The sequence below is a fragment of the Peromyscus leucopus genome, chromosome 7 (genome assembly GCF_004664715.2).
Source record: "Peromyscus leucopus breed LL Stock chromosome 7, UCI_PerLeu_2.1, whole genome shotgun sequence".
Taxonomy (NCBI): Eukaryota; Metazoa; Chordata; class Mammalia; order Rodentia; family Cricetidae; genus Peromyscus; species Peromyscus leucopus.
The window spans coordinates 27,343,915-27,369,757 of NC_051069.1; the positions used below are offsets into that span (position 1 = coordinate 27,343,915).

Sequence of the window (25,843 nt, forward strand, 5' to 3'; positions counted from 1 at the left end):
CAACAAAATGTTGCTGTGAAAAGTAAAAATCAAATCTTAAGCATTAAAAAATTCAGATTAACAATCAGCTCAGAAGATGGGAAGGGGAGAAGGCCAAGAATGGAGGAAAAGTCAGGCAGACAGCTGGCCTTGGAAATGAAGGCCATTTCCCTGAGCACTGTGCAGAGGAAGACAGGGCGGTCACAGGCAGTGGCTCCCAAGCTGTCTTTGACATTAGTGTCTCAGCTCTCTGCAGTCCTACCAGACAACCTCCCCAGTGAGGCAGCAGGGGTGCTGGGAATCACATGCCTCCCAGTCTCCCGGGAGCTTCACCCTCAGCAGGAAGGGAGTGTGGCGGTGAAGGATAGGGCAGGTTTGAGATTGGCTTCGGACCAGATGCACAGCAAAGGGTAATGGAGCAGCTGCTTTTGAGCTAGGCATGCCCAGGCTTTTGCCAGCCCCTCCTCTGGGCCCTCTGTACAATGACACTTCTGTTGAGAGTGTTCGTGGGTACACAGGCGTCTGCATAACTCACGAATGGGTGGAGGTCTTGGTGGCCTAGATCACTGACCAGCCTCAGAGGGGTGAGACCAAGGGCTGCCTGGTGTAGGTGCCAATCCCTTGTCCAAGGCTTATCAGCAAAGCTCAGCTAGAGGAACCTATGATCACCAGTCTTCTACCACTGCTCTTAAGATGGCCCTTGTCCTCCTGAGGGTACCAAGAATGCTTCAGAGGCCTTGGCTTCCAGATCAGGACCATTTTCTCTCCTGAGCATCCATGATTGGAAGCCTCATCACCAGTTTGAGAAGGAGCCTGTTGCACATGGAGGATGCTGGGTCCTGGGGTCAGCAGATCTGTCCATCCTTCACCTGTAGCAGGTCTGGGGGTTGGTGCTGAGGATGGTCCAGGAGACTCTTACCGCTCTGGGACAGATTCCAGTCTCCTTCACTGAGTACCTCTGGGGCCAGGAAGCTAGAGGTGGTGGTGCAGCCCCCATTCTCCGACTCGACTCCACCCTGGTCCTTGCTGTTGCATAGAGGCATTGATTCTAGCTCTGTCCCCACCTCCCTGGAGTTATGGCTCCGCTGGGGCCAGGAGCAATGTCCGCTCCTGCAACCTTGGGTGGAAGCCATGTTCCTCTGGCTCAAGTATACTTCTAGCATGTAATAAATGGTCCAGAAGACAGTGAAGCAGCCCACCAGCACCAGGGTCTAGGGAAAAGACAAACACAGACAGTGTTAGTGACAGGCTCTAGCCCAGAGCATGAGCCTGGGGAGTCTTTCCCTTCTGGGGACCACCTTCCCAACCCAACCATCGCCATCGCCTTCCTCACATACAGGGAGGGAGCTAATAGGCTAGGAGTGATGCTAGGGACCCATGTCCTCCAACGTCTCATTGCCAGTTCACAGGGAGTAACCCCAGGACCAAATCTCCCAGGACAGTCCTGCCAGCTACAGCTGCAGTCCTGGCTCTGTACCTTGAGGGTGTTAGGGGTAATGGTGTAACCATCCTCCTCAGGGATTTTCAGCCCAGGCGGGCAAGGCAGGGTGAAGTCATCACGCAGGTATTTCCCACTCATAGCGCTTTCTAACAGACTGCAGGGAAGAAAAGACAAGAACAGACTACTAACATGGCACCTATACCATCTGCCCTCTGTCTTGCAGCTGAAGAGGGAGGGAAGCCCCAAAGCAGAGAGGGCAGAAGTACCCCGGGTTCCTAGTCCCTGACCCCTGACAGTGGCTGAAGCCCAAAGCACAGCTGGGGTTCAGAAAGTTGGGCTCCCTCGGTGGCACCTCTGCCCACCCCACAAGAGCCATCTCCCTCTCTCTCCTGATGGATGTAGCCAAACCTACCTTTGTCTGTCCTTGATGTCTACTGGACTCCACATGGAGCCATACAGGGTCAGCTGCCACTGCTGCAGGATGCCCACCTGGAGCGGCTCATCTCCTAGGGCAGTAAGTGGGTAGCCATGAGCTGTGGACTGTTGGCCAAGCAGAATGGCAGAGCCTGGCCCACCCAGCCACCCACTCAGACCACACAGTCTGCTATAGTTTGTGTCCCGCAGACCCCAAGGGTCCTGCGGAAGTACCTCATGGGGCATTCTAGGGACAGAACAGAAAGGTTGACGGCATACGGGAAGCAGTGTTTTGCCTTTGCCTCCCATACTCTGGGGTTTCATTTGGGATTTTCCTCCAAAGGAAAAAATGTCCTCCTGTCAAATTCAAGGTTTAAAAGCTGCCAATCAAGTGAATTCCTAACCTGACTGGAAGCTGGAAAGGCAGGTTCCATTCCCAGTCTCCATGCTGACACTGCAGACAGTCAGTAGTCTTGCCATTGTGACCTTCACTGCTACCATGATCCTATATAAGTCACTTCAAGCCTAAGGACCTCAGCTTTTCTAAAAAGCAAAATGGTGAAAATTTGTCCTGCCCTTACCTGCCTATCAGGGCTGGCCGAAGGATGGTTATATGTGAAAGGGCTTGAAATGTGGTTTCAACAAGGAATATTTGTTGCTATCCTGAGGAAAAATGGATCAGTCACTTCTCCAAGGAATATAGAGGCAGTATAAATGAGCATTTAGGGACAATGCCTACTTTCAGGATAGGACATACTTCTTGGCATGTACCATCTTTACCAACAGCAACCCTACCTATTACCCATGGAACACTTCCTGTGGGGAGTGTGAGACTCAAGGGGACCAGGAAGTATAAGACAGAAGGGCTCACCTACATCCCTGATAGCCAGTCTGTAGATGCCTCTTGCTCTTTCCCCCCAGCACCGCACAGTGGAGAAGGTCCAGTCATTGAAGCCATTAGGATCCCTGAGAAAGAGCAAAGCAGAACACATGGATGGCCTGGCATGGACAGTGACCCTTATCCCAGGAACACGGAAGGAACTATAAGCATTTGGGAGGGTGCCATCCCACTCCTGGGATCTCGGGGTGTGAGGAACTTGTGTCCTTGTGTAGTTAAGGACAACATGGAGAAAGCACAAGCCTGGAAACCCACAGATCTAAGTTTCTTTCTCTTTTGGACAGGGCTTGCTATAAAGCCCTAGCTGTTCTTAAACTCTTTCCTTTTCCACCTTTTAACTTGGAAAGTTATGGTGTGTGCTGTTACTTTTCCCGCTTTGCTAGCCATTGGGCCCAGCATGCTGAATGAATGTCTACAAGTGAGCCATGTCTTCAGCTGTTGGCTTTTGAAACTGGGTCTTTCTAGACAGACCAGGCTCATGTCAAAGTCATCATCCTCCTGTCTTATCAACCTCCCCAGTGCTAGAACTATAGCTACCATACTACTACACTTTGCTTTCCAAAGGATTAGGGGAATGTATGCAGAATATAATGCCAAGTATGTTATAAACACTTGAATAAAACATGCTCCATGGTTTCCAGCTGCTAAGGACAAGTGGTGCAGTTTCTTAGGACAGTGTCAGCATCCTCTTGAGAAAGCCCTTGTTATGAAGAGAGGTCAGGAGGCTATGGGCAGGTGTACATACGAGTCCATGCTGCGGGGTGCGCCGATCAAAGACATCATGCCACTGGGACAAAAGAGTTTCAGTTCTAAGCTGCCACGTCGTGGGTGAGTGATGGAGACTGTCACTGCCACATGTTCCAGGGTCTTCAGCCCCGACATCTCCAGGTCCATCCTGCTGACTGTAGGAAGTCAGGCTTGGCAGCTGGGAAACCAGCCCATAAACACTTACGCCCTCATTTCATCCCAACATACACAAAGGTACACATGTACTGAATCCACATACAAACATCTCTGGCACAATGTAGACTACCAAATGGAATGCAATGCTGCTGCAGTCAAGTTCCCGTCTGGCTTAGGGTCTAGCTAGGGAGACAATGAGGCCAAGATGATGTAAGAACCCCATCATTCATTCATCCAAAACCCATCCACTATGCACCTCCCACATTTCAGGTACAGTACGAGATGTAGGAAATACAAAGAGAAGTGTGTATAGTTCCTACCTTTATCTGCAAATAGAAAATGATACATGATATACATAATTGATACGGGGCATATTAGATAGCAGTGAGATATGCTGAATAAAGAAATCACCTCAGACTAGCAGAGGACATTCTAGAAGGTGAAATGGCACTAAAAAGATAGAGGTAAACAAACAATTCTCATATATGGAAGACAATACAATAGTAATTAATTTATAAGCTACAAAACTGGATCTACTTCAAAGAGGTTACGCAGAATGAAAAGCTAATCTCAGAAGGACTTATACTTCACAATTAGACTCGTCTGACTTTCTCTAAGCAGTACACCTGTAGAGACAGAGAACAATGTTGTTCTCAGACGTCAGGGTGGGAAAGGGGCAGCACAAAGGAGTCCTGGGACAGCACACTTCAGATCCTGACTGCGGCAGTGGTTACAAAAGTACACACATGAGCAATCACAGAGCTACACAGACACACACACAGACAGACAGACAGACAGACATGGTCAATCACAGAGCTACACAGACAGACACACAGACAGACAGACACACACACAGATGCTGAATGCATGCAAAACTGGTAAAACTGATCATGTGCTATGGATTGTGCCAACATCAGGTTCTTGACCTTGATACTGTATTATAATTATATGACATTAACACTGGGAAAAGGTACATGAGATTTACTTGCTCATTATTTCGCAACTTTCTATAATTATTTCAACTAACAAACTGGGAGACTCAACTGGGGACTAGGAAATTAGACTGCAGTGAGATATAATTCTTCCTAAAGTATCCCTTCTCGTATTAATTTTTCCCAACACATAAGACAAGAGTGACACCTTAATTTTACAGACAAGGAAGACAAAGAAGTACCAAGAAGTATGGGAAACAGAAGCTAAGATGAGAAGGGCTTTACTTTTTTTTTTCCAGTTAGTTTCTGGCTGTCCTGGATCTTGCCCTGTAGACCAGGCTGGCCTCAAACTCAGAGATCCGCCTGCTTCAGCCTCTGGAGTGCTAGGACTAAAGGCGTGCGCCACCATGACCAGTGGAGTGCCATTTCTTGTTCATCACTAAGAAACTGATGTCTACACGAACCGTCTTCCCAAGGTCTTAACTTACTTTTCTCCACCCATGTCACCCAGCTACATCTAAGACCATGCCCCAGGCTGGTTAACTTCAGCATGGGTTAGTAACTGCCACTATGGGCTGCTTATTACATAAGCAGTATAAACTAGTCATCAGTATGTTAGAAAAGGAGATGAACAAAAGTAAAAACGAAAGGCCCCCCCACTCCTGTAGGCACTGGTTACTACCCACCTTGCCTCTCTGGGCACGCAGGCACAAGTGTGCTTTAATAAATCTCATCTGTCCTACCGTGTCTGAAAACGGCCCTTCCATTCCTGTTTCCTGGCTCTCTAACATCTTACAGCTTTTCTCACCAACACTCCATTTACATCTCTAGTCCCCTTTGCTTTCTTGTCCTTTTCATACAATCTTTGGCAAGAGTCAAATACCAGCCCAGTCATTCATCTCCTTGGCTGGATCTCTGGGCTTATATCCTATCTACTACAACAAAGTTTGACCAAACATGCATAAGCCCTTTTTCCACTCTTCACTTCCCTCTGCCTACTAGTCAAAAGCATGGGCTCAGGGGCTGGAGAGATGGCTCAGTGGTTAAGAGCGCTGTTACTCTTCAAGAAGACCTGGATTTAATTCTCAGCACTCACAGGGCTGCTAACAACTGTTTAGAACTCCAATTCCAGGGGATTCAATGTGCTCCTCTGGCCTCTGAGAGCACCAGGCACACTTGTGGTGCACAGATACAGCAACAGGCAAAACACACATAAACTAAAACAAACAAACAAACCACCAAACCAACCCCAGCTGTAGCAGGACTCTAGAGCCACTCACTGGGCTCAGACCCCAGCTGTCACTTCCTAGCACAGAAAACTGAGTTCGCACTTTATCTATATACTCATGCTAGTGAGAGGACCTGGCCCTAGGGTCGCTAGTACATCTCAAGTGTACAGACCAGCACTTAGCAAGTATCAAGGCTACAGAAGTATTACATATTATTACTCCTTTACTGTCAGACTTGAGAAAGCTGTCTATATTCTCTATTGTTTCTTCATTCATTCCTAATCATTCTTTGCATTTTTCTATCAAAAAGCATAGCAAGTATTTCCTGAATTTTCCTTTTGTGGTATTGAGATTTGGACCAAGGTCTGTTGTATGCTAAGTGCTCTACCAAAGCTTTATCCTAAACCCTCTTTATTGTTTGACTTTTTTTTTTTTTTTTTTTTTTTTGGTTTTTCGAGACAGGGTTTCTCTGCGTAGCTTTGCGCCTTTCCTGGAACTCACTTGGTAGCCCAGGCTGGCCTCGAACTCACAGAGATCCACCTGGCTCTGCCTCCCGAGTGCTGGGATTAAAGGCGTGCGCCACCACCGCCCGGCTATTGTTTGACTTTTATTTTAGTATTTTTAAAGATTTAGCCTGGTGGTATGCTGGGCATAGTGGCACCCGCCTTTACTCCCAGCACTTGGGAGGCAGAGGCAGGTGGATCTCTGAGTCTGAGGCCAGCCTGGTCTATAGAGAGAGTTCCAGGACAGCCAGGATTACAGAGAAACTCTGCTCAAAATGAACAAAAAAACAAAAAACAAAACAAAACAAAACCCAGAGATAAATACATTAAAAAAATAAAAATAAAAAAGATTTATTTATGTGTATGAGTATTTGCCTAGAGGTATATGCACCACAAGAAGGTTCAAAAGGAGGAACTCCAAACTTGTCTCTAGATGGATGGGACCAAAAAGGGAGTGTGCAGGGAATACAGCTCACTAGGAGAGTACTTCCCTCACACGAACAAGGTCCTGGGTTTAATTGCTATCAGGTGTTGGAGGGCAAGGGAGGAAGGAAGGGAAGAAGGGAGTCCACACAAACTGAGAGTCCTGGAAGGGTGGAGAACAGTACTTAGCATGTGGGCAGCAATCAGCTGGTACTGTCAGACTGCACACAAGGACAAAGGGCAGGTGAGTATCTCGGGAATCTTAGACAGACTCAGTGAAGAAGAAACTTCGGGCAAGGCTCACTCTCCTCCCGTCCCTGACAGGGATTTCAGAACCAGTGTGAGCTCCTTCCTCCTCTCTGACTATCAGTGGAAAGAAATGCCAGCCTGTTTTGCTCTTGAGTTGCTCATCTCAACATGATAGTCTAGGCATATGAGGCTGCTTAAATTAAAAATTTTCTGCAACTAAATGCAATTAAAGTTCAGTTCCTTGCCTGGCATGGTGGTACATGCCTATAATCCCAGCACCTGGGAAGCAGATATAAGTAGATCTCTATGAGTTCGAGGCCAGCCTGGTCTGCAGAGTGAGTTCCAGGATAGCCAGGACTGTTATACAGGGAAACCCTGACTGGAAAAAATTAAAAAAGAAAAAGAAAAAAAGTTCGGTTCCTTGGTCATACTAGCCACATTAGGAAATGTTTGACAGACTCAACAGCCACATATATCTGGACATCTTCATTATGGCTAAAAGGCCTAATTAACAATGATCTGAACCCTTTAAGGTCATTTCACCTTTTCTGCTACGGTCTGGATGCTCAGCTCCTTTTGCCTGCCTCCTTTCCTCTTTTTTAAAAACAGGGTCTCCCTCTGTAGCCTGGCCGACCTGTAACTCACTATATAAACCAAGTAGAACTTGTGTGCTAGGATTACAGACACGTGTCATCATGCTCAACTTCCCTCTACCTCTTAAAAAGTTTGTGTCCAGTCTCAGACCTAGAGTCAGCCTGATCTTGCTTGAAGACTATGGCTTGGCTCAAGGGAATAAGGTCTGTGCTATCTGTGGCTGTAAGGGTTATAAGGCATCGGGATCAGTTATGGCTGTCAGGGATGATGTGTTTGGACCATCTCGGATTGGAGGGGGTGGGGTGTCTAGACTATCAGGCTGAGTTGCTCAGTTCCGTACCACGTGAATTTCACTCCTTCGACTGACTACCAAGCCAGCCTTCAGGCTCACACCTCCTGTTCTATTTTGTTCTATCTGTTGAGGGCTGAATGTATTCAGGACAAGAAGTCTCTTTCCCTGGCTTCAGAAGTGGGCATGTCTATTATCACCTGGTAAAGGACTCCACTAGACAGACTCCTGGATCTTTATCTCCCTCTGCATCCTACCCTCCTTCTATCAGAACATCTACCCCTTCTAGAGTTCTAGTGACCAACAAGCAATTGCCAGCTGCCTTATAGCCTATGGAAGATATCAGATTTAAGGGGAAACATTTCTTGGATAATGGGAAGCAAAGGATAACCAAGCTGGAGAGGTCTCTGCCCCTCTAAGTCCACTTGCTCATCTGACAGAAGTGACAGGGAACAGCCCTGGATGGAGTAAAGGTTAAAGGCCCACAATCCCCAAGACAGTGTGTGAGAGCCAGGGGCTTCCCAGAACTACATTCCTGGGGATGTTTCTGCCCTTTCTACGACAGTGTGATTTTTACAGGAAAACGTGTTCTCTAGGCCCCAGGTCTCCTTCCATGCACAGGGAAACTAGTGAGAGTGGGATATGCTTAGGGAGAAAAGCATTCAACCTCTCTATCGAAGCCTCCATGGAAAGAGGCCGCCCTATCCTCCCAAAGTCCCTCCTTTGGTCATCCCTTCTCCTAGACACCATGCCTCTGGTTTGAACAACTTCAAGGGGCACAGAAAAATAAGGACAGAGTTCTGACATCAGTAAGAAGCACAACATCCCTCAATATTCACAAAAAGTAGCAAAACAACCCTGCTTATCAAAATTGGGAAAAAGACTAAGGGTAGGTAGGAACAACTGGGAAGTGTGCACACAGAGAGGCCGGGGTATGGCTTAGGGACAGAGCATGTGCTTAGCATGTTCGAGGCACTGGGTTCTAGCACAAGCACCAAACAACAAAAACCGTGCAGGCAGAGGGTCACTGGGCCAAAGGCCCGGCTCTAGCTTCCCGTTTCTCTTGGAAGGGTTTCCGCCTCTATGGTCAACATACAACCTCATCCACACCCTGACTTAGAAGGTGCCCTTCACTCCTTCACAGACCTTATAATGGGAAGCCATGGAGGTAAGAGCAGAGGATAGCAGGCAACCCAAGCCCAGGGGACCTATAGTTATGCCTCTATCCCACCCCTAGGAGATACTATCTGGCTTTCTCTGGAGGAGCTCCAGAACCAGAGTCTCGCATTCTTCCCCTTCATGCTGAGGCCACCCGGCTGGATAGGGCTGTTTGGCAAGATCTTAGCCTGAAAGTCAAAGGAAGTTCTCTCAGCTCCTGCTGAGGCTCCCAGAGCCTCGCTCCCACTCTACTCACTGCCTTCCTAGCCCATTGCTCACAGCTCCTTCTTACTATTAGGAACTCAGGAGAAAGGTCTTGTTAAGCAGCCAGGGGGCCAGCCAACTCAGAAGCAGCAACATGCCCTAAAATGGTCAAAGAAAACTCCACAGGTTTGGCTGCAGCTCAGCTCCTGAAGGAAGGGGGAGAACTGGGCAGGGAGGATGAGTTTAGCATAGCTTCCCCATCCCCCGCCTCAAGCCCTGGACCTAAGATTAACTAACCCCTTGTGCTGAAGGCTTACCATTCCATAGCACCTCCAGAGAGTGGGGGGACCGAGGGACAGCCTTATTTTCTTTCAGCACAGGGCTGACATAGGAGGCTAAGTAAGGGACAGACGTCCAGATCTGTTCAAGGAAAGTAAGGGACAGTATTAACAAACAAAGCTTATTGTAATCATACACACACACACACACACCTCAGTAAGATCTTTAAGGCCTAACTCTCTGGCTTTCCTGTCATCCCACCCTTTTACCCGAGGTTCCTTCTGAGCCCCAAACGCTCCTGAGAACATCAAGTTAAGGAATCAGAAGAAATGGCCATGTCTAGAATGGAAGGAGAGAACCAGAACCACTGACAGCCCAGACACCATTCAAGCTCTCCTACTCTACTAACAGCTTGGGAACTTCTGCTTTTCACTGATAAGATGGCTATCAGCCAGGGTGAGGGCTAAAGTGGTCAAGTGCCAGGCAATGTGGAGGCATCAGGTAGCCTTCCCTCAGTCTCTATGCAGGCTAACACCTCGTTCACCTTGGCTGCATTGACGAGTCTCCAAGCGTTGAGCAGGCCAAAACCATGCTGGTGGCTGTGGCTGAAGCCAGCCTCATTGGTGAGCCAGTCTGCATGACGATCCTCATACTGAAAGAACAGAGGACCTGGTGAATCTCTAGCCTTGCCTGACTTCCTTCTCTCCACTCACCTACCAACTGAGCCAGTCCAGACCTTCTCACTGATGTGACTAGAAATGGAGTCCCTCAAAAAAGCTGAGACAAAAGGTCAAAGTCCCATGATCTCACGACCTGAGTGGCTTGCTTCCTGAGAGGGAGCAAGAGAAGCAGCTCCCAAGTGAGACTGCCCTGTCAGAGCTCATCTTAGATAAATGGCCTTAGCAGAAGAGGAATGAGTGAGCTCTGCTCTGTAACACTGATGGAGTCCTCACACCCATGCTCTACATATCCCACCATGAAAGTGTTTTACATATCCCATCCAATGCTGGAGACATTTGGAGTCTGGAGTCTCCTGATAGTCCAACCCTGGAATGGGGTGGGGCTGGGCACTTGTTAGCTAGTTGCCAACTCTAACCTGGGTGGCTGTGAAGACAATGATGTGCTGGATGTCCCTCCATGTGAGGCAGGGCCGCACCTGCAGCATGAGGGCTATCATGCCAGCTGCCAGAGGAGCTGCAGCGGAGGTCCCTGTGTGGCCTTCCGTGCAGCCAGTGCCCTTCTGAAGGTCCCAGTCAGTGGTCACCTGCCAAGTGCAGGAAGGAGTGGGGAGGGTTAGACACTGGAGGAGGGAAAGGGCAGTCCTCCAAACAGGTGGTCCCACCCTTTTGAGAGCTGTAACTTTCCCCACATACAGAGGGCCAGATAGGAGCCCCTTAATCCTCTGGTTTTTGGGATCTTCAGATGATGGGAACTGGAGTGATTCTAGGGCAACAACCATAGGAAGAGGAGATGGGGCATGAGAGAAGATGTGGGTACACATAAGTTTCCTGACTCTTGCTCCTCAAATTATTTTTTATTTCTATCATTTCATTCCAAAATTCTCTATCCAACTATTCATAACCCAGCTAGCCAGAGACAAAAGTGGCCAGAGCTGCTACTGGGCCCTAGCTGGAGCTGGGGCAGACACTGGTGAGAGCATGTTCCCCAAGGTTACTGCAGCCTTGCTTGAAGCCTGCTGCAGTTTCACTGTCTACATGGCTTCTCTGCCATGTACTACTAGCCAACTGGTCTACCACAGGACAGGCTGCTTTCCTGCTCTGGTTGGTGTCTTGGTTGGGTTTCTGTGAGTCCCTCTTTCCTACTCATGTTTCTCAGATAAGACATGGAAGTCGGGAAAAGACAGTATCTGTTTGGTCTCAAGTTCTTTTCATGTCCCACCAATAAAAGCACATCAAATGTTTAGCTGAGCAAGCCCTGCTCAAACCTGCTTCCACACACAAAGCCAGTACAGGCTAGAACTTTTTTCTTTCAGTCTTCTCTTCTGGGTCAGATACCAGGACGCCAACTTTCACCAAGAGCTGCCTCTCTCCATCGTATTCCCAGCCTGTTGGCAGCTGTTATAGCAGCTGCCAAAAGATGTAATTTTCACCCAGACACTGTGCACTTTCAAAGGAAAGGGAAGAACATGCCAAATTGTAGTCTCAACGAGAAAGGAAGTCTGGTTGGTGCCAGGGAGCAGATTGATTTTTTCCTGTTAAGGAAACAGCCTCACAGTGATAGTCTAGAGTACAGATGTGAAGTCTGTGAACTTGCCCATAATGGCAAGAACATCACACAGCACTAGGAAAATCTAGGGAAGCTCCCTGGGCAACAAGCCAGATGGTGGGAAGTCTATTCCCCTGGCCCTTACCCTCAGAGGCAGAGCTCCATCCAGATGCCTGGTCACATAAACAGGAGGTTGCCAAAGCAAGGGCATTCCAAAGATGGGAACTTGGCTGAACACACTCACTTTTCAAATGTGGACAAATTATAGTTCAGATGGAAGGTGGGGGTGAGGGTGAGAAGCTGAGCTGAGTTGGGAGGGCAAAGCTAGGCTACGCTGAATAACAATGAAGATTCTGCTACAGCGCCTTCTTAGGTCCCTTGCAGGGGGCAAGACTGGGTGGGTCCCAGAGCTCTGCCAGGGGCTGAAGAGCAGAACAAGTTCCTGTTCTTCCTAACACAGGCTGCCTGTAAGCTTCTTAATTTTCACTTTAGTCTGCTCCCTTCTCTGTTCTCCCTGGAGTGGGGATCAACTGGCCCACAGCCTTGGAACATTGTGTTGACCACAAGTCATTTCCTGGCATAACCCTGTGTGAAGATGAAGCTGCTAAATTCCCAATGGCCCCAGAGACCTCCCAACTGGCCACTGGCTGACAGCATCTGGCTCCTGCCCAACTCTGGCCTGGAGTCTTCTGTTCTTACTTGACACTGTTAGTGGCAACAGCGACATCCAAGGTGCTCTAGGACTGTGATCCAGAGGCCTGATTTATGTGGCTGGGTTGGAGCCCAGCAGAGGTCCCTGAGTCCTTCAAGGGCTATGTGGGCTAGAGAAGCTCCATTCCCCTGTTGCATTCTCAGGCTTTGGCTTTAATCAGAGCTGTAGGGAAGGATGGGGTCACGCTGACACGGGCCAGTTCCAACTTCCTATCCTGTGCAACCTTAAGATAAGTACTGCCTTTATTCTTAAGTTGGACATGGCAGTCAGTATTTATAAAAGGATTGAACAGCACTGTGGTGATGACCTCAGCCCACAAAAAGTAGTAAAAGCCCGAATTCTACCTCAAGGATCCCATTACCAAGTTAAAAAGTTTAAGATCAAAACCACTAATGCAAGAAGATCAGGAATTCAAGGTCATCCTCAGCTACATAGTGAATTCAAGGTCAACCTAGGTTATATGAGACCCTATTTCAAAGAACAGGATGGAAAAAAATGTTTTACTAGGTGTACTGTGTCATACCTGTAATCTCAACACGTGGGAGGCCATGGCAGGAAAATGGATTATAAATTCAAGATCAATTTGAACCATATTATGAGTTCGGAGCCAGCCTCAGCTACAGAGTGAGCCCTTGTCTTGAAACCACCCCCCACCTCATAGATGCCGCAAGGAAACCTTGTAAGAAGGGCCCCCAAAGCACTCACAATGCTCCGAAGCATCTTGTCTCCACCACTGAAGGTAACTGCCAGCATGGAGGCACATTCCTCTGCATAAAAAGGCATCCGCCCCTCTTCGTCCACAGCACCTGCCACAAAAAAAGTGAGATAGGAGCTCACCTAAGGAGTGGATCCTGTGGCTAGCACCTGCTTCTAGAGTTGCCTTCATCATGAAGGGATGGGTTTGTCCTGAGTTGAAAGAACAACAGTCCTTTTTTGCATGTGGGCAGGTAGCCTCAAATGGCAGAGGGAATTCTTATGCTGTACCACTCTTCCCATAGGCTTCAGGCAAAATCAATGGCCTTCCATCTCTGTACTTAGTCACTTGTTTTCAATATTCACTCAGATCTACTGTGAGTCACACATATTAGGCATTAGAGCCATATGGAAAAGGCCACATCCTGGAAGGGGTAGGAAGGAGGCAGTATGCAGTGGTAGAGGGGTGGGGACACTCCCTTGTGACCTAGAGACTCACTACTAGGCTGATGCCAAAGAGCCTACTGTTAGGTAGGAAGTCAAATAAGCAAATAATAATAAAAATGGAATGACAAACTCTATGACTAGGAGCGCAGGCCAAGAGTCCTTCATTCAGGTGAAAGGGCAGGCAGAGCCAGCTTCAAGCCAGTGGCCATGGAAAGAGACCAGAGGGGAGGTCAAACCCATCACAATGGCAGTGGAGACAGGTGGGTGATTTCTGGGGAATGGTTGAACATGTCCCAGAGAAGCTCTGAGAGCCTGCAGGAGCTGGGCTAGCTCTACCTGATCTCCAAGAAAAGGTCATGGTTACACATTTAGATAAAGAGTGAAGTGAGATGCAAAAACCACCCACTGGCTCCATTCCCACGACGTCTCTAGACCACTACCTATTGTGACAGTGTAGATGGAGTTGGCATAGCCATCATAGTTGCAGTTGTCATTGTGCTGGCCCCCGTTACCACTGGCAACCACAAAGATACTCCCAAAGCCCTGGCGACCAGCCATCACTCCATGTTGTAAGGCGGCCTGAAGAACAAAAATGTCAGGCTATTAGTCAAAGAACCGTACCTATTGGACCTATCACTCTTCTCCTCCCACTTCTGGGAAGAAAAGAAAAATGGAAAGGGCACTGGGCAAGGGAGAAGGAGATTTAGACACAGGCATAAGGTGGGAGAAAGCTATAAGTTAAACAGTGTTTGACAGATATTCAGATAGATTCTGCTTATCAGATGACAGAGCAGGGTGAGGAACAGAAACCCAGAATGAGATCCAAGAGAAACAAGCTGGAAGCTGTTCCATTCCTTTCTCTGAGAATCAGTGTTCCACATGCCCCATCCTGAGCAAGGCACACACTTTCTTGAAAGGATGGACGGCATGGCTATGCTAACTGGTGTGATGTGGGCATATAATGAGTGTGGGCTGCTGGGAAGAGGTTTGACTGGTGCTTCTTCTAGAATTAAATGAAGAAGATGTCAAGTTTCCCAGACTTCAAGCATCTTAGTTACCTTTCCAAGCTGGTGAGGACCATCCACTGTCTTCCCATCATCATCTGGACCCCAGCTGTTGAAATAGGCAAAGGGGCCGGGTGGTGGTGGCGCATGCCTTTAATCCCAGCATTCCGGAGGCAGAGGCAGGCGGATCTTTGTGAGTTTGAGGCCAGCCTGGGCTACCAAGTGAGTTCCAGGAAAGGCGCAAAGCTACACAGAGAAACCCTGTCTCAAAAAACCAAAAAAAAAAAAAAAAAAAGAAATAGGCAAAGGGAAGAGTGGAACTAAGCTGGGGCTACCCAGGTAGGGTCTCCCTTTTCATCAAGCCACTCTTCTGCCTGCAGCTTTCACTCTTCTCCCAAGGAACCCCATGATTAAAAGACATATGGTGCCAAAGGCCCATTTTCTTTCAAAGTGGAAAATAAAAGTGTATGCTAAGGTTCTTCTTTTATTTGGAATGTCCCCAACTTAGGATGACTTCATACTGTTTACCCTTCCTCAGGTCCCAGGAATCAGGATACACAGTGGAATAGGGACAGTATCACTGCTGAGATCTACAGATCTACTACTAGGCTAGATGAGAGACATTCAGATTGCATACATTTTAAAATATTTTTATTAATTAAATTTTATTTTATGTGTGTGAGTGTTTTGCCTGAATGTACAAGCACAACATGTACAGAGTGCCCGAGGAGGCCAGGTGTCAGATACCTTCAAGCTGGAGTGACAGAGGGTTGTAAGCTACCATGTGGATGTTGGGAACCAAAACCAGGTCCTTGGCAAGAGCATCAAGTGCTCTTAGCCACCAAGCCATCTCTCCAGCTCCAAGTTCTTTTTTTTTTTCCCCTGTTGGTTGTTGTTGAGACAGGGTCTTTCTATATAGTCCTGGCTGTCCTAGAACTCATGTAGAACAGACTGGCTCAAATTCAGAGATCCACCTGCCTCTGCTTCCTGAGTGCTGGAATTAAAGGTGTGTGCTACTATGCCTGGCAAGTTCTTGGTTCTTGAGTTGAGTAGGCCTATGAGATGCTTCAGCAGTAAAGGCTTGCTGGGCAAGCCTAGTGGCTGAGCTGGATCCCTGGAGCCATATAAAAGTAGAAGGAGAAAACTGTCTACACAAAGTAGTCCTCCGACCATAGCACAGGCATGCAACACCTCCCCACTAATAATAAACTAAACTTTAAAAGAATTTAAGAAAGGCACTAGTCAGGGAAGAACAGGCTCTATCAATACGAATGGGGGCCACCCACCCTAAATTCCTCTTATCTGGCCACCTGACCCACAGTCCTAAGCTTCCAGTGCAGCTGTGAAGGGTGGCACTGAGATTCAGCCCACACTCTTCCAAGAACTTTGTCAGTTTAGACAACACAGGCATGCTGGGGCACTCTTTGTGTTGCAGGCTGACTATTAGAGTGGCAGGGGTTGAAGACTGAGCACCCAGGGGCTGGGGAATCTAGGTAAATGAGGAGGTAAACAGCTTTATCAGCTGAGTAGGCTGGAGGCAGCCTGTTTTGCTATGCTTTTGTGGAAGACCGGTCCCAGACACTCCAGGCTCTCACCCTCTCACCTGCAGCTCTCCTTACCTGCAGCTGTAGATGTCATTGATCTGATAGTGCTTGTTGAATGCCACAGCCTCCATACTGTCTGTGAGTGGTCCATCCAGCACCCGGATACCTAGGCATTGAAGGTACACCAGCTCCTCACTGATGCTTGTCCCACAAGAAACTAGAAATAGTGCACATTCTCCAAGGGGGGTGCCAGGTGGCAGGGAGGTATGTGTGGAAAACTTACTTTTTCCTCTATGTTCTTTTGTACTTTTGTGTATAACATATACATATATATGTGTATGTATACAACATATACAACACATAGGAGTGTGAACACATTAGTGTGCATATGTACATATATGTGTGTGTGTGGAGGCAAAAGGTCTATCTAGGTATCATTCTCAGAACCCTTGCTGTTTTTGACACAGGGTCTCTCACTGGGACCCAGGGCTTGCCAATTAAGTTAGGCTGGCTGGCCAGTGAGCTCCAGGAATTCATCTCTCTTTGTCTTCCCAGTGCTGGAATTACAAAAGCACCCGATGGTCTCCAGCTTGTGACCCGGGTCCAGGGATTGAACTCTGGTGCTCATGCTTGCATGACAAGCACTTTATAGAGCTGCACACCAACCCCTCTTTTGTAGTTTGGATTCTTACACGAGATATATATATATTACTAGTTCAAAAATGTTTTTTGTTTTTTTATAAAGACAGGATATCAGAAAGCACAGGTTTGCCTTAAACTTACTACATAGCAGAGGATGAACCCCTAAACCTCCCGCCTCTACTTCCCACATTCTGGGATTTTGAACAGGTAGGTATATACCACCATGCCTAGCTTTCAAAAGTGTCTTTTACTATCATGCTTGAACTCAGATCTAATGCTCCTGAGAGGTGGGAAGCACTAGGCTAGAATGGAGGTCATCCAAGATTTCCCTTAGCTTGGCATTTCATATGAAACACCTATTGTCTCGACACAATACAGAAATTCAGTGAGTAGCACTCATTATCTTTGCTACCCCCAGGGATGCTCAAGTTCTCCCTCAAAAATGGAGTGGGCCAGTGTGGTGACAAGTTAAGGACAAATGGGAATACAGAAGGGGCTTGGACCCTGAAGGTTTCTAGCCTCTTCTGTAGTCTCATTTGCAGAGTGCTGAGGCCCCCTGCTGGGGAACATGAGGGTTACAGGCAGCCTTCTGGGGCTGTAAGTCCCCAGGCTTTCATCAGGATTCAGGGGTAGTGCTCATCCTTTCCCCTTGATTCACAAGACTGAGAGATGAAAGGACACAGAACTACCTCGGCTGGAGACTAGGTTCTCTTGAGAGAATGGAGAGCAGGGGACTGGAGAAGTGGGGCTGAGAGAGCCGCCTCCATAGATGAGTCATGGAAGGCGGCAAACTGATGAGAAGGCGCTTCATAGAATAGGAAAACACTAGCAGAGCATGGTCAAGTTGAAGGGGTTGTTACAATGAGGTGGGTCACTGTTGAGTACAGCCATGATCAGAAACGGGAAGGAGACTTGAGCAGGTGCAGCTTGGGCCCTCCAGCCCACAACACAAGCATTTCCACATTTACCTGTTTTATACTGTAAAATAAACACTCTTGCTAAAAAGCCCATTTGAAATACCACAGCCAGCCGGCAGTGGTGGCTCACGCCTTTAATCCCAGCACTTGGGAGGCAGAGGCAGGTGGATCTTTTTGAGTTTGAGGCCAGCCTGGTCTACAAAGACAGTTCCAGGACAACTAGGACTACACAGAGAATCCATGTCTGGGCGGGGGAGCAGAATATCACAGCCATGAAAAGTCAATGAATTAATTAACTTGTTATGCTCTTATGCCTTATTCTAGGCTACAGACATTGACGGGAAAAAGAAATTTCAGAATGGAGAAGAGGGTAGAGGATGACCATTGTGTCCCAGGAGCTCCCCAAAGATAGGGGAAGCATAAGTTACCTGCTATTCGGCTCCCATAGGCCACACCCACTGCACAGAAGCTGTTGTTGGGCACAGCTGCAATTTCTCCTGCACACCGGGTCCCATGGTGGTTACCATTCTCCGCATCAGGGTGGGGCATAGGATCTGGGTCATTAGAGTTGAGGTCATAGCTACCCTCTGGGCTCTGAAACATCGAGGGGTCAACAAGTGGTCACTTACTGGTTAGAATGGGTCAGTTACTATCAGGAACTGTCAGGGAGAACAAGGAACTGGGAGTTTCCACATCTAAGTCAGAGTTAGCAAGTCCATCACCTTGAGCAAACAAGGGTTATGAGATATGAGCCAACGACACTGGGGAAAAAGTGAGAGGGCCAAGGCTTGCCAGTATAGGACTGTGCCCACTGCTGGGGAGAAACCCGTGATGAAAGAGATTTCAGATTCTCTAAAGACACACCTTAGCCAGAAGTTTTCAGAACCTCTGAAGAGAAAGTAGGTGCCTATAAGGCCACTCCCTGCTCCCCAGGGAAGAAGCAGCAACAACAGGAAGCAGGAAGCATTGCCTGGAAAGTCACCTTCTGGCCTTAATTGCCAGTGTGGAAAGCTGACTGAGAAAGGAGAGGGAATAACACTACCCCCTCCCAGGCTATTTGGCTTGGCTCAACCCCTTCTAGGGAAGGGAACAAAAGGGAGGCAACACCAAAGAGAAGGAGCAACGTGGCAGCAAGGGGTCATTCCAGGCCACTCACATAGTTGGGTGCAATGTCCTGGACGGTGTGCTCCACTCCATCGTCCACCACCACCACTGTCACCCCTCGCCCAGTTACATTTCGCTCCCACACACCTGTCACATTGATGTCTCTGCCTGGGCTCCGTCGATTGTTCTGTAGGAGAGACAGAGAGACCCAGGGACACACAGCTCGGCCCAGAGGTACAGGGTAAAGCTAGCCCTTCCTTTGGCTTCTACCGAAGAGCCAAACAGAGGCTAAAGACCAAGAGGTTAGTGGGGAACAGAGCCTGGAATGGACAGTAGAGTCCTTCCCCTCCATTCCTTGGTCTCCAAGAAGGTTTGCCATCATTTGTGGGTGACTCGGGGTGAAATGGCTGCTAGGGCTAAGTGGTAATTAGTACACAATAAGGTTAGCAGCTAGCGTATACCTAACAGGGTCTACCATGTGTAAAACACTTTTTCTAAGTGCTTCACATCTACTCATTTTAACGTTAACTCTCTGAGTATACTTTACAGGGTGCACGGAGAGGTGAGGCAGCCCGGCCAAAGGCAAGCAAGCACTGGAAAGTAGAGGCTAAAATAGAAGCCCAGGTCCAGGGCCACAGAGAGCGCATACACCCTCAGCACCGCACTGCTCTGCACAGCGGACAGGGAGGGTGTGGACTAAGAGCAAAGTTGACTCCCAGCCCACAGACAGGGCCCCGCCCTCAGTCAGAGCACTCTAGAGCAGCCCCGGTCTACCTGACTGCACTTACCAGGTGCCACTGCTGCGGATACTTGGGATCATTGAAGTGGATGCTGCGCTTGGCCCGCTTCAGCAGCCTCTGCTCTGAATGCCAGCGCACAGCTGCGTGCCTGGCTAACACAGCCTCTGCCTGCTGTCGCATGGCCTCCACCTCCATGGCTTGCCTGTGCCCAGCGGGCTGGACAAAGAGGTAGTGCCCCTGAAGCTCTCCAATGCGCCCAGCATTCACCAAGCCTGCTGCCTGGGCCACGGCGTCTGCCTGCTGTGTCAGACTCTCTTCCTTCCTCTCTCCTTCTAGGTTGTCCAGATGCACGGCCCAGCTTAGCCCCCCTGCACCCAAGGGGTCAAGCCCACCTGCCTCTGACAGGCCCATGACCCAGGGAACCATAAAGAAGAACCCGGCTAATTCCAGCCAGAGGCAGATGGGCAGGCCCAGGGGGGCATCCAAGTGTGGGACTTTTTGCCTCCCTTTCGGCATCAGAACAGCAGGCTGCAAACAAAGGGAAAGGACATCAGCAAAGAAAGAGGCAGAAACTGCAGGAATCTCAGGAGCGACTATGGTCTGTCAGTGTGTTCCCCTTGGAAAGCCCAACCTACTTCCTTCAAGTGATTAGTCATTTGATATTCATATTCTCTCCCTCCCCCACCAACTACATTTGCCTCTAATTAAAATGTTAACCCCAAGCTGGAGTATGAGCCGGGGCTAACCCCAGTGGATGACCTCCCATGGCACAACGGACCATCCCTGCTAGCCTGGCATCACCCAGGTGCTCATGGGCTTCAGGCTGTTCACTCGGGGTATTCAAAGTAAACATCACTCCCGGGACCGACAGCATCAGGAGCTCACCTCCCTCTTTTTGACAGGACCTCACCACGTAGCTCTGGCTGTCCTGAAACTCACCATGTAGACCGGACTGGCCTCAAACTCAGAGATCTGCCTGCCTCTGCCTACTACAGGTGTGTGCCACCACACCCAGCTTCACCTCCCTCTTATTTAGAGACCACATAAATCTTTTCCCCAGCTGACTTCTGACTCCCACCATGGGGCCCCACTCCTACCTGGGCTCTCTGCGAAGTTTAGGTCTTGGTCTGGGTAACCACGTCACATTCATTTTGTGAAACTGGAGGAAAGGTGTCACCTTCACTGTGAGCAGTGTTGACTGGGGGCACGAGCTGTAGACCTGTGGGCCCCAAGATCGGGGGGAAAAGGTGTCCCACCAAAGTCAGCAAAGCAGGAGCTATGGTGAAGGCCAGGACTGACAGGTGACCTAATGTGAAGCATCCTTCCCAGGGGTCTGAGTCACGGACTGGAAGAGCCCCGTCACAACAAGGCCACATCAGTACAAAGCCCCGCTATCCCACTTCTTGACCTAGCACGTCATTCTCTTCTCAGTTGCTTCTCTAAAAGCTTAGCAGGACTTAAACTCTAGCATCCTGTTACCAGGAAACTGGCAGTCGGGCCCCCAGCAGCCCAGGTGGGGAAGGAGGGAGAGAGCGGAGAACAGAACTTAACAGGCGGAAATGCACGCGTGGAAATGACGGGCAAGAAGGACTGGAGAGCTGTCCCTGTCTCTCCGGGGTGGCTTTTCAGTGAGCGCACATGCTCCACCGCGACTTCAACCACTCAGAGGAGAACGGCCAAAGCAGAACGAGTGAGCAACTGTGGGTTTAAGGAACAAGGCCCGTGTGGGCGCCTGAGCTCCCTGGGAAGCCACTGCTGCTGCTGAGCCCACCCTGGAGCAGTCTTAGTACCCAGACACACACTAGATGGGGCCAACTTAAAACATTCTAGAAAAGGTATTCTGTCCTACCAAAGACTCCTTGGAAAGGGAGAGAAATTATGTCACCAAGCACTCCTCTTTCCAAATTTTCCATTAATGGAGCTTATTCCTCTTCCTTGATTTTCTGGTTTTTTTTTTTTTTTTTTTTTTTTTTTTTGGTTTTTCGAGACAAGGTTTCTCTGTGTAGCTTTGCGCCTTTCCTGGAACTCACTTGGTAGCCCAGGCTGGCCTCGAACTCACAGAGATCCGCCTGGCTCTGCCTCCCGAGTGCTGGGATTAAAGGCGTGCACCACCACCGCCCGGCCTTGTTTTTTTTTTTTTTTTTTTTTTTTTTTTTAAACAGGGTTTCTTTATATAAACAGCTGAGAACTCATGATCCTCTTGCTTCTATCTCGTTACTGCTGTGGTTACATGTGTGGGACACTATGCCCTTACGTTCTCGGGCATACTCCCTCTTACATTCCTCCCTGCCCCTGAGTTGCTTCGATTCTCCTAGGCTACCCAGGTGTCTTCCCTAGTCTGCATGTAAGTAAATCCAGACTCTGGTTAGCTAGCACTCACTCATTCACCCAGGCAGGCTCCTACAGTCTATGTAGGTTCCCCTACAGATTTCTGGAAGAGAACCCGAGCTTTCCTGTCGCCCTGGGGCACACAGCAGCACTTATTCTCAAGGTTTCCGGGCAAGAAATCCTAAGTACTTTGCGAGCGCAGGCCCCCGTCCCCTCAACTGCTAGGCCTATCAAAACAGCATTTAGTTCTCAAGGGAGAAGGGCATCTCCTCTGTTCAGCCACTATCCTTCAAGCTCAAAGGAACCAGGTCGAGCCCAGAACCTCACTTTCACGGGTGGCCCCTCCCAGCGGCCTCGGTTGCTGTGCAATGCGCCCCCCTCTCATTAAGACCTATGCGGTCCGGAACCGAAGACCCGGAGGCCCCGTCCCGCTGGGGTCGCCCACGCCAGGTCCCTAGGTGCCCCGAGCGCAGCTCCTCCTCGGCATGTGCCGAGCGCTCCAGCCCAGGACCACCCCGATTTCCGAGGTCCAGCCCGCTACACCTACTCCCCAACTCACCCACAGCAGCAGCCGCCGCCTCCTCCTCCTCCGCCGCCTCCCTGCGGAAACTCGCGGCTTCCCGGGAGCCGGAGGAGCCACTGACAGCAACATCACTTCCGCCCGGCGCCGCAGCCAATCAGCGCCTGGGCCTGCGACCTGTCGCCCCGCAGCGCGCCGAGCACCGGGCGCTCGCTCGGGCCGACGCCCGCCGACGGCTTCCGCCACAGGCTCGTGCGGGCTGGGCGGGCTTCGGCGCCGGGTGCCCTCCAGTCGGCCGCCACAGGGCCCCTCCGCCAGGAGGGCCCTCGTCCTTCATGGCGTCCTCCGAAAGGACCATGTCGGCCCCGACCTCTAAACACCCCTCGGGGCTCTTCTCCCTCGGGCGGCCATGGCCTTGACTCTTCCCCCGTCACCTCCTCAGAGCGGCGTCCGCCTCCACCGGGTCGCAGGCTCCCTGGCCCGCGTTCCCTCGGGGTCTCCGGGGTCTCCCGCCGCGGCCCCGTTGCCCGGGCGCTGCCCGTGGCTGCCGCCAGAGGGCGCCGTCGGCGGCGGCGCGCACTCCGCAGGGGCCGCTCCTCTCGCCGCCCCGGCCTCGCCCCCGGCGCTCGCGCCGCCGGAAGTGGGAGGTGCCGCGCGCACGGGCCGGCGCTCGACCCCTCCCCCAGGCTCGGCCGCCCCCTCCCCCCCTCTCCGCCCGCTCAGGTGCGTCCCTTCCCTCCCCACCCCCCTCCACCACCGCCTTTGCTCCCCGGGGGCGCGGCGCGGGAGGTGTGTGCGCGGGGCGGCGCGCGGGCCGGGGCGGCGGGCCGAGGGGGCGCGGCGGGGGGCGGGGAGGGGGCGGCGGGGACGGGGGCGGGAGCCCGGCCTGGGAGTGGGACGGCGGGGTGGGGGGGGAGCTGGGGGCTGGCGGCCGGTGAGCACCGAGGGGCAGGGGTGGAGGTGCGGCTGGCCGGTGCTAGCGGCCGTCTCCTGGGAAGAGTGGCGGCGACCACCCGGCGCTGCTTCCCCCCATTGTCCCCTTCTGCGTCGCCGCCTGGCTGGTGACCGCCACCGGCTTGCAGGGTTCCCCTGGGTATCCTGGACTCTCCGGCCAGATGTGCGACCCCCACCCCTCTCGCTTTGGGCTTTAGCCGCGGAGTTTCACGGATGACCCTTGCCTTAAGGTTTTCCTTTACCGGGCACCGGTGACCCAGACCTTGTTCCCTGTTGGAGGCAGAATGTTTGCATCCGAGACAGCAATGGCGTTTCAGGGCCCATTTTCCCCCAGGAGCTTTTTATTATGGGAGGAAACTGAGGCACTGGGCTGTGACTGTTGATTCAGCCTGGTATTTGCTCTTATGCTCTTTCCTGGGTTCGGAGGTATTCCTGTGGTACTGTCAAAATAAAAACGGGAATGTGAACTAATCCTACCTTTACCACCTAGTTTTTCTTGTCACAGTAGAAGGCCGAGTTTATTCTGCAGCAAAAAGGGCGCTCTTAAATATAAAAATAAAAAAGCGTCTTCCCGGGTTCTCTTACTTGAGTTACCATGTTTTTCAGCATCTCCTTTTCCTCTGGAGTAACCAAGTAGCAACCTGTTTTGCCACAATGGTAACTTGCTAATCTGTTCTTGGCAGTTATCAGACTATTCCCATCTATAGGGAAGGGATACTGATGGGGTAAAAAGACACCCCATGGAGATGGTCCAGTATGGTAGGACTTGTTCTTGGAAACAACTCCCAAAAAAATCCTTCTCTTAAATTAATAGAGAATGCCCTGACTGCAACAGCCAAAAAGTGATTTGTAAACATATTATTGATTCTGGGCCAAAAAGGTCATCTTTTATAAATGGTAATAGACAAGGCAGACCATTTGGAAAATTCGTATCATATTGTCATCTATTTTAAATGACAGTATTTCTGTCAAGAGAGAAAGTAAAAGCTTTGCATTGACTCCTAGATATTTATGTACCTATGACAGCTCCTGAGGGTTGGTGCTGGCTGGGACATATGGCACGAAGTGGCTTTTTTTTTTTTTTTTTTTTTTATTGCCCTCCTGCAGAATACTCTTTCGTCGGTGTTTTTTTCAGAGCCTTAGTTCTTGGTGTTTGGAGGAACTGATACAGTGGGCATTTTGCAGAAGAAAGTCCTCAGCTTTGTAACTTGTATCCTGTTCTTTGTTTCTGAATGTCCAGAGTGCAGATGGCAGCCCCTGAGGTAGCTGGCCTTGGGGCCAGTGCCCCCAGTCCTTCGGAATCCTCTACTTTATGTGCTTCCAAGTCAGATGAAGCTCTCCCAGATGGCCTAAGGTAACGTGCAGTTCTTGGGGCTTATTTGGGTAAGGGGCTTGGAGATGGCCTTCTGAACGGCTAGTCTTTCCTGCTTGGTGCTCTAATAACACTAATGCAGATTAAATTGTTTTCCCTTCCCTCACATTAATTTTTTGTAAAGTAGGGACTGTTTGGTCTTTGTATGGTATAGCAACTAGCACTTGGGCAGGCGCGCTGGGTTAGAACAGGTATCAACACATCATAAATGCATATATTTCTTTGATTTGTCCTATACAGACTGTATGTTCGTCTAATCATTCTTGTGTATCATGCTTATTTTCTTTGTTCTTTTTTTAGACAAGGTCTCACTTTGTAGCTCTGGCTGGCCTGGAATTCACTATGTAGACCAGTTTCACCTCAAACTCAGAGCAAATCCACCTGCCTCTGCTTCCTTAGTACTGGGATTAAAGGGATGCACCACTAGGTGTGGTCATATTCATGTTTACAGAAGTTATCATTTGTCCTGTATTATGCATGATGGGGACGAGGGCGGTGTGTACATTTGGAGGCCAGAGGACAGCTTTGTGGGGTTGGTTCTTATTATTCTATGGGTTCCAGGGAGCAAACTCAGGACACCAGGCTTTTGTGGAAAGCACCTTTACCTGCTGAGCCATTTTGTCAGCCCTCATACTCACTTATAAGACACTTGGTTGTATAGAAGATATATACAGATATATATGTGCAAAATTTAAACATTAAACACAGATTACATGTGTTATCTATCCATCTTGATACCTTTGTTAATATATCTTACTACTTTAATGCTGAATGTATATATTATGCCTCTTATTAAAATGTATTGTTCTTTTTCCCCCCACCCAAATTTGTTTTTTATTACATTAAGGTTTTTTTTTTGGGGGGGGGCATGTGGGGGGATCTCACTATGTAGCTCTGGCTGATCTGGAGCTGGCTGTGTAGGCCAGACTGACCTTGAACTCAGAGAGTTCATCTGATTCTATCTCCCAGGTGTTTAAATTTAGTGTTTATGTGTGACAGACATGCCATAGTTTCCCTGTGAAGATCAGGAAAATCTGCCAGAATTGGTGCTCTTCTTTCACTGTGTGGGTCCAGGGGAATCCAAGTCAGGTTAGGCTTGGTAGGATGATGTCTTCACACACCGAGCCATTTCACTGGCCTCAAAA

The 25,843-nt window shown here is 49.6% G+C and overlaps 2 protein-coding genes across 6 annotated transcripts in view; one reads left to right on the forward strand and one right to left on the reverse strand.

Annotated features, from left to right (window-relative positions):
- Positions 1 to 10: 10 nt before the first annotated feature.
- Positions 11 to 22,491, reverse strand: Pcsk7 (proprotein convertase subtilisin/kexin type 7). The gene is made up of 17 exons (XM_028866459.2): positions 22,412 to 22,491; positions 20,622 to 20,743; positions 19,573 to 20,052; positions 18,837 to 18,971; positions 18,109 to 18,274; positions 16,197 to 16,287; positions 14,632 to 14,686; positions 14,014 to 14,152; positions 13,139 to 13,239; positions 10,592 to 10,759; positions 10,040 to 10,147; positions 9,534 to 9,636; positions 3,478 to 3,634; positions 2,706 to 2,800; positions 1,833 to 1,926; positions 1,457 to 1,574; positions 11 to 1,190 (listed from the first exon to the last, which is right to left on the reverse strand). Exons 3-17 carry the CDS (start codon positions 20,038 to 20,040, stop codon positions 825 to 827), a joined length of 2,364 nt encoding a protein of 787 aa, XP_028722292.1. The 5' UTR covers positions 20,041 to 20,052; positions 20,622 to 20,743; positions 22,412 to 22,491; the 3' UTR covers positions 11 to 824.
- Positions 22,492 to 22,532: 41 nt separating this feature from the next.
- Rnf214 (ring finger protein 214) overlaps positions 22,533 to 25,843 on the forward strand; it is a 37,492-nt gene continuing 34,181 nt past the window's right edge. For 2 of the 5 annotated variants that reach the window (XM_028866450.2, XM_028866454.2), the window contains exons 1-2: positions 22,533 to 23,095; positions 24,567 to 24,680. In XM_028866450.2, coding sequence (XP_028722283.1) covers positions 22,782 to 23,095; positions 24,567 to 24,680 — 428 coding nt within the window. In that variant the 5' untranslated portion in view covers positions 22,533 to 22,781. Of the gene's footprint in view, positions 23,162 to 24,566; positions 24,681 to 25,843 lie in introns of all 5 variants that reach the window. The other 3 variants (XM_028866448.2, XM_037207537.1, XM_028866446.2) reach the window with 2 other exon arrangements.

Excerpts from the sequence above, each read along its gene's own strand:
- Pcsk7 (XM_028866459.2), bottom strand. The coding sequence starts at position 20,040 with ATGCCGAAAGGGAGGCAAAAAGTCCCACACTTGGATGCCCCCCTGGGC. Across the intron at positions 14,153-14,631 it reads GTCCTCACCAGCTTGGAAAG|GCCGCCTTACAACATGGAGT; the intron begins GTAACTAAGATG and ends TTTGTTCTTCAG. Across the intron at positions 1,927-2,705 it reads ACTGGCTATCAGGGATGTAG|GAGATGAGCCGCTCCAGGTG; the intron begins GTGAGCCCTTCT and ends TTACTGCCCTAG.